General features: G+C 48.5%; 2 protein-coding genes across 2 annotated transcripts in view; both read right to left on the bottom strand.

Annotated features, from left to right (window-relative positions):
- The window catches only part of nol12 (nucleolar protein 12), a 5548-nt gene extending 3253 nt beyond the window's left edge, over window positions 1-2295 (bottom strand). The window contains exons 1-3 of the mRNA XM_059019078.1: window positions 1589-2295; window positions 884-989; window positions 408-456 (exon numbers count right to left, since the gene is read on the bottom strand). Of these exons, the coding sequence (XP_058875061.1) occupies window positions 408-456; window positions 884-989; window positions 1589-1671 (238 nt within the window). The 5' untranslated portion in view covers window positions 1672-2295. The remainder of the gene's footprint in view (window positions 1-407; window positions 457-883; window positions 990-1588) is intronic.
- An 867-nt stretch (window positions 2296-3162) lies between these two features.
- srebf2 (sterol regulatory element binding transcription factor 2) overlaps window positions 3163-7500 on the bottom strand; it is a 21533-nt gene continuing 17195 nt past the window's right edge. Inside the window, 3 exon segments of the mRNA XM_059019069.1 lie at window positions 3163-5757; window positions 5872-5989; window positions 6625-6801. Of these exon segments, the coding sequence (XP_058875052.1) occupies window positions 5528-5757; window positions 5872-5989; window positions 6625-6801 (525 nt within the window). The 3' untranslated portion in view covers window positions 3163-5527.

Raw genomic sequence — 7500 nt, forward strand, 5'->3', positions numbered from 1 at the left:
GGAGGGAGAGAGGGGGGAGAGGGGGAAGGGAGAGACAGAGGGGGAGGGAGGGAAGGAAGGAGGGAGAGAGAGGGACGGAGGGAAGGAGGGAGGGAGGGGAGAGAGAGGGAGGGAGGGAGGGAGGGAGGGGAGAGAGAGGGAGGGAGGGAGGGAGGGAGAGAGAGAGAGAGATAACGATATCGTTACCCGCTTCAAACAGGCAGTTCAGAAAGAAGCACACGCAGCTCCACAGCGAGCGCGGACGTTCTCAGTTTGCAAAGCATTCTGGGCGTGCACTGTAATAGAGGTCTGTATCGCTTGTGATACGAGACCACAGCATAAAGAACTACAGCTCCCAGCAAGCCTCACCATTGCAGCGGGCGCAGAGGCATGCTGGGAACCGTAGTCCTGATCCCCCTCCTCCTTACCCAAAGCCTCAGTCCTCTCTCTCAGCATCTTCACGTACTCCTTGTGTCTCTAGAACAGAAAAGAAACAGTTCCTGGATTAAAACCAGAGCTCTCAATAACACCCCCCTCTCTCCACCCTCCTTCCCTCTCTCTCCCCCACCAGGGCTGGGAATCAGACTCCCGCTGCACAGCAGTGTGATCCAGTCCTGGTTTCACGAGGAGTTTAATAATAAGACACACCTGAGCTTGTTAGCTAGACACACTGGGGGCTGATCAAGCTGGTAGCAGTAAAACCTGGACTGGATCACACTGCTGTGTGATAGGAGTCTGATTCCCAGCCCTGTACTGATTTTATTTTGTATTAGGTTTTTAAGAAAGCCCTCCTCTCCTCCTTCTCCCTCACTCCTCCTCTCTCCTCCTTCTCCCTCGCTCCTCCCCTGCTCCTCCCTCGCTCCTCACCTCCGCTCTCCTCCCCTCCTCCTCCCTCGCTCCTCACCTCCTCTCTCATTCTCTTCTGCTCCTCCTTGATTTTTTTCTTGATCTCATCCACGGCTTTCTTCCGTCGCTCAACTTTCCGTTTGTGAAACCCGGTCAGATAATCCCTGAGAGAGAGAGAGAGAGAGAGAGAGGAGAGGAGGGGAGGGGAGAAGAGAGAGGAGGAGACAGGGGAGAGGAGAGAAAGGAGGAGGAGGAGGAGAGGGTAGGAGGGGAGGAGAGAGAAAGGGGGAGAGAAGAGAGGGGAGAGAGGAGGAGACAGGGGAGAGGAGAGAAAGGAGGAGGAGGAGGAGAGGGTAGGAGGGGAGGAGAGAGAAAGGGGGAGAGAAGAGAGGGGAGAGAGGAGGAGACAGGGGAGAGGAGAGAAAGGAGGAGGAGGAGGAGAGGGTAGGAGGGGAGGAGAGAGAAAGGGGGAGAGAAGAGAGGGGAGAGAGGAGGAGACAGGGGAGAGGAGAGAAAGGAGGAGGAGGAGGAGAGGGTAGGAGGGGAGGAGAGAGAAAGGGGGAGAGAAGAGAGGGGAGAGAGGAGGAGACAGGGGAGAGGAGAGAGGAGAGAGAAGAGAGGAGGAGAGCTAGTCAGACAGCACAATATGTCTGACTATTCCGGATCAGGGTCTGGTTCAATCACTGAACGGATCGTTTGCTGAATTAGATCTTTTTTTTTTTTTTTTTTAATAGTTCTCCACTCTTAAACCGTTCCGACTTACTGTCTCTCGTCCTCGTTGAACGTCACCACGCATTTGTTCTCTCTCCGCTTCGACCCGGGTTTGTTTTTGTTATTTTTACCCATTTTCTGGTTCTTTTGTTGCTGCAAAACTAAATAAACACAATTCAGCCGAAATAATTTCCTGTTTTCACGTGTGCGCCCCTCTCTATGTGTGTGTGTAACACTAAACTCAGTCCGAGTTGGAAACAACAAAACCGATCGATAACGTTCCGAACCGCTCACAGGAGAAACGTTCCGTAGTTAGTATTATTATTATTTATTTCTTAGCAGACGCCCTTATCCAGGGCGACTTACAATTGTTACAAGATATCACATTACTTTTACATACAATTCCCCATTTATACAGTTGGGTTTTTACTGGAGCAATCTAGGTAAAGTACCTTGCTCAAGGGTACAGCAGCAGTGTCCCCCACCTGGGATTGAACCCACGACCCTCCGATCAAGAGTCCAGAGCCCTGACCGCTACTCCACACTCATCTCCTAAAAAGTTGCAGAGTAGAAATCGCTTATAAAATGCGACTGCTTAACTTGAAATATCAGAGCTGAACACAATTAAAAAGGCTCCAATTCAAATCATTATCAGTTTAATGAAGGGTCTGGTTCAGTAATTGAGAGCTCGGTTGGAAGGAGAAGCAGAGGGGAGAGGGAAGAGGGGAGAGAGGAGAGGAGAGGAGAGGGAGAGGAGAGAGGGTAGAGAGAGGAGAGAAAGAGCAGAGGGGAGAGGGGAGGAGAGGAGAGGAGAGAGGAGAGAGGAGAGGGGGAGAGGAGAGAAAGAGGAGAGATGGGAGAGGAGAGGAGAGAGGAGAGATGGGAGAGGGGAGGAGAGGAGAGGGGAGAGGAGAGAGAGAGGAGAGGGGAGAGGAGAGAGAGAGGAGAGGGGAGAGGAGAGAGAGAGGAGAGGGGAGAGGGAGAGCAGAGAGGGGAGAGGGGAGGAGAGGAGAGGAGAGGGGAGAGGAGAGAGAGAGAGGAGAGAGGGGAGAGGGTAGGAGAGGAGAGAGGAGAGGGGGGTCACCTTAAGACGGGGGTTGAGAAGCTCTGGTTTACAAACGAGTTAAAAAAAACCCGACCTGTCTTAAAAGTGTCCCGGAATCCCGGGCCGAGTTGGCCACCGGCATAGCGGGTCTGTCTGCAGGAATTGTCTGTCGTGTGTTTTATTTTTCTGAGGTGTATCGAATCCTATTGGAAATGGAATCAGGGATCAATATTTCAGAGATATCATCGTGGTGATAATTAAGTATCTGTGTGTGAATTTACAGTAAGGTGTTCATCATTATATATATATATATATACACACACAATAATACACACAACACACACACACACAATAACACAACACACACACACAATAATACACTCACACACACACACACACACAATAACACAACACACACACACACAATAATACACACAACACACACAATAATACACACAACACACACACACAATAATACACACAACACACACAATAACACAACACACACACACACAATAACACAACACACACAATAACACAACACACACACACACACACAATAACACACAGACACGCATCAATACGATGTGTTGCTACAACCGTTTTATTTAAAAAACAAACATCTACAAAACAAATAAACTGAAATCCGAGATTCATTTCTCGAATTTTCTATCTTTTTTTTTTGTTTTACAGAATTTTTTCCCACCCAGACGAAAACAAACATTTGAACACACATTTATATATATATACACGACGACAAACTCAAGACACACAGATACAACCCTAAAGAAACTAAAAGGATGTTCTTCAGAAATCCTGAGAGAGAGAGAGAGAGAGGGAGAGGGGGAGGGAGTGAGGGAGGGAGAGGGAGAGGTGAGAGGCGAGAGGGAGGGAGAGGGAGAGAGGCAGGAGGGAGAGGCGAGAGGGAGGGAGAGGGAGAGAGGCAGGAGGGAGAGGCGAGAGGGAGGGAGAGGGAGAGAGAGGGAGGGGAGAGAGGAGGGGAGGGAGGGAGAGGGAGAGAGAGGGAGGGGAGAGGGAGAGAGAGGGAGGGGAGAGAGAGGGAGGGAGAGGGAGGGGAGAGAGGCGAGAGGGAGAGGCGGGGAGGGAGGCGAGAGGGAGAGGGAGGGGAGAGAGGGGGGAGGGAGAGGCGAGAGGGGGAGGGAGAGAGAGAGAGGGGCGGGGGGGGGCGGGAGAGAGAGAGAAGGCCTCACTTTTCAGGGATAAATAAACTACAGCTCCCAGCATGCAACAAGAATAATAATAATAATAATAATAGATTTATTTTATATAGCGCCTTTCATTACAGTAATCTCAAAACGCTTTACAGAAAGATTCAAGCAAACCTAAAAAAAAACAGTAACCCCAAGGGCTGCTGGGAGCTGTAGTTCTTGATAGAAACCCCACAGACTGCAACGTCACGCTAAACACCCACGTGTTCGCTCAGAACGCGGGTCTTTCTACGCTCGCCTGTCTAAAGAACTACAGCTCCCATCATCCCTCGCTGTTACTGCTGGTGCTGAAGCATGCTGGGAGCTGTAGTTTTTTGTTAATTCAGTAAGTCTACACATTTATAAAACCATTGAAAAATGTTCATTCTTTTGTCGGGCATTTCAGATGAGCGGTTTGTGCAGATCGAATACAACAACGACAAAAATAAAACAATAATTAAATTAAAAATTACAAAAAAGTCTGACTCGCCACGGTCCCCGTGCAAAATTAACCCACAATGAAAAATTGAAAGACATTTTAGAACAGAAATCAAACTGAGAAAGGAAATCAAACTGGCCTTAAAACAGCTATTATACATAATAATAATAATAATAATAATAATAATAATAATAATAATAATAATAATACAAACAGGCAACAATACCATCAATTATTATTATTATTATTATTATTATTATTATTAATATTATTATTATTATTAATATTATTATTATTATTAATATTATGTATAATAGCCATGTTGTAGGAAGGCAGGATTCATTTTTAAAAAATACTGGAATCGAATGAATAGGAGACGATATCAGATCTCTAATCTCACAGCCGCGTGTGGATGGATCACATTTCTCTCTGTTGTTCGTTCTTTACAAACCCTCCTGCATGAAAACTCCTCCGGGCGGGAGAATTTCAATTTCCTCACCCGGAGACGCAGAATCAAGTCGCTCTCGAGTGTGAAAATGTGCCTCCTCTCCGTGCTTCGATTCATTCATTAGGAGACGTGTTTAAAACGCCTTGGAAAAAGTCTACCGTTAGCGTCTGTTGCTTTTCTCTCTGCAGTTTTAAATCGCTGCTGTGGGTCGACTCAAAGTCAGTTAGACAAACACAGATGGGGTCACTTCCCTCAGATTTCAGGTTCCGGTGGTCTGACTTCACCAGCAGGGTGTATCGACGCTGCAGAAGCGACAGGGGGCGCTGTGATACGTTTGCACGTTGTGTGTGTGCGTGTGTGTGGATTATCTAGATAAATACATTTTGCATTTCATTTATAGGGTTAGGATCCCTCCCTGTGATCCAGTCCAGGTTTTACTGCTACCAGCTTGATCAGCCCCCAGTGTGTCTAGCTAACAAGCTCAGGTGTGTCTGATTATTAAACTCCTAGTGAAAGCAGGACTGGATCACACTGCTGTGCAGCGGGAGTCTGATTCCCAGCCCTGGAGATAGACTTTGGTTGAAGGAGGTTTGTAGCTGATTTTATAGTGAAGAGAGCTACAGGATATTGCTGGGAACTGTGGGATATTTAGACAGAGAGATCAGGGAGGGGAATCAGACTCCTATCGCACGGCAGTGTGATCCAGTCCAGGTTTTACTGCTACCAGCTTGATCAGCCCCAGTGTCTCTAGCTAACAAGCTCAGGTGTGTCTTATTATTAAACTCCTAGTGAAACCAGGACTGGATCAGCGGGAGTCTTGAACCCGGGTTCTGTTTGGGGGGGGGGGTGTCTCAGGAGGCTGCCATGGTGGTGCCCCCCCCCAGTCTGAGCAGGATTTGTTGACAGTCCTGCAGCGATCGCCGGTCCCCGACTCTCTCTAGTGTGCGGGCCGCCTCGGCCAGCAGTACCGCTCTCTGGCCAGGAGGGGTCAGGAGAGGCAGGGGGAGGTGACGACAAGCCAGGAGGATCGCGCGGGCTCGCTCGCTGTCTCCCGGGAAGAGGGTGCGGGTACTGTCATCATCTACACAGAGAGAGAGGAGAAAGAGGAGAGAGGAGAGGAGAGAGGGGTTAGAGAGAGGAGAGAGAGAGGAGAGAGAAAGAGAGAGAGTGTGTGTGTGTGTGTGTGTGTCCTCACCCCTCTCCGCTGTGTATTTCGGGGGGCTCCTCCTCCTCAGGTTGTGCTCCAGAAGCTGCTGAGTGCGAGTGGGACTCGCCCCGGCCATCAAGCGAACCATCGCCTCGTGAAGAAACATCTGAGAGAGAGACAGAGAGGGAAACGTCTTTATAATATACAGCGCTAGACCCTGATATTGATGCGATCCAGCCCTCTGAAATGTCTTTATAATATACAGCGCTAGACCCTGATATTGATGCGATCCAGCCCTCTGAAATGTCTTTATAATATACAGCGCTAGACCCTGATATTGATGCGATCCAGCCCTCTGAAACGTCTTTATAATATACAGCACTGGACCCTGATATTGATGCGATCCAGCCCTCTGAAATGTCTTTATAATATACAGCGCTAGACCCTGATATTGATGCGATCCAGCCCTCTGAAATGTCTTTATAATATACAGCCCTAGACCCTGATATTGATGCGATCCAGCCCTTTGAAATGTCTTTATAATATACAGCGCTAGACCCTGATATTGATGCGATCCAGCCCTCTGAAATGTCTTTATAATATACAGCGCTAGACCCTGATATTGATGTGATCCAGCCCTCTGAAATGTCTTTATAATATACAGCACTAGACCCTGATATTGAGGCAATACAGCCATGTGAACTACAGCTCCCATGATCCTCTGCCATGCGGCACAATGCCGAGGCATGCTGGGATCTGTAGTTTTTTATTTTCCATCTCGAAAGCCTGCAGTGGGGTTACCTTGCGCTGTGCCTCTTTGAAGTATTTCCCCAGTTTCCGAAGCGCACTGAGGTCCCTCTGGAAACCGGCCAATTGGGAGCCAGAGGCGGGGCTAGACTCTCCCCCGGACAAGCCCCCTTTCTGCCATAGGCCGGTCCGCAGGGTCAGAAGGAGGTCGCATAACAGGAGCTCTACAGCCTGGAGAGAGAGAGAGAGAGAGAGAGAGAGAGAGAGAGAGAGAGGGAGAGAGAGAGGGGGGAGAGAGAAAGAGGGGGGAAAGAGAAAGAGAGGGGGGAGAGAACAAGACAGAGCGAGAGAGAGAGAGAGGGGGGACAGAAAGAGATGGGGGAGAGAGAAAGGGGGAGAGAGAAAGAGAAAGGGGGAGGAAGAGGGGAGAGAGAGAGGGGGAGAGAAAGAGAGGGGGAGAGAGGGGGGAGAGAGAGAGAGCAAGAGGAGAGAGAGAGAAAGAGAAAGAAGGGAAATTAAAATAATTCTGATAGACAGACAGACAGAGCCCCACAATCCTGTTCGGTTTGACGCTACAGTATAATATAGAATCCCTTCTTCTTGGGGTCTGTGTTAGTTTACTACATTCTGAAAAGAGTTTAGTGTCATTAAAGCTGCAGGCAGACAGACAGACAGACAGACAGACAGACAGACAGAGCCCCACAATCCTGTTCAGTTTGACGCTACAGTATAATATAGAATCCCTTCTTCTTGGGGTCTGTGTTAGTTTACTACATTCTGAAAAGAGTTTAGTGTCATTAAAGCTGCAGACAGACAGACAGACAGACAGACAGACAGACAGACAGACAGAGCCCCACAATCCTGTTCGGTTCTCCATGCACAGAATCTAATACTCACACACACTGCAATACAATTAAAACCAAACTACAA

The sequence above is a fragment of the Acipenser ruthenus genome, unplaced genomic scaffold (assembly GCF_902713425.1).
Source record: "Acipenser ruthenus unplaced genomic scaffold, fAciRut3.2 maternal haplotype, whole genome shotgun sequence".
NCBI classification, from domain to species: Eukaryota; Metazoa; Chordata; class Actinopteri; order Acipenseriformes; family Acipenseridae; genus Acipenser; species Acipenser ruthenus.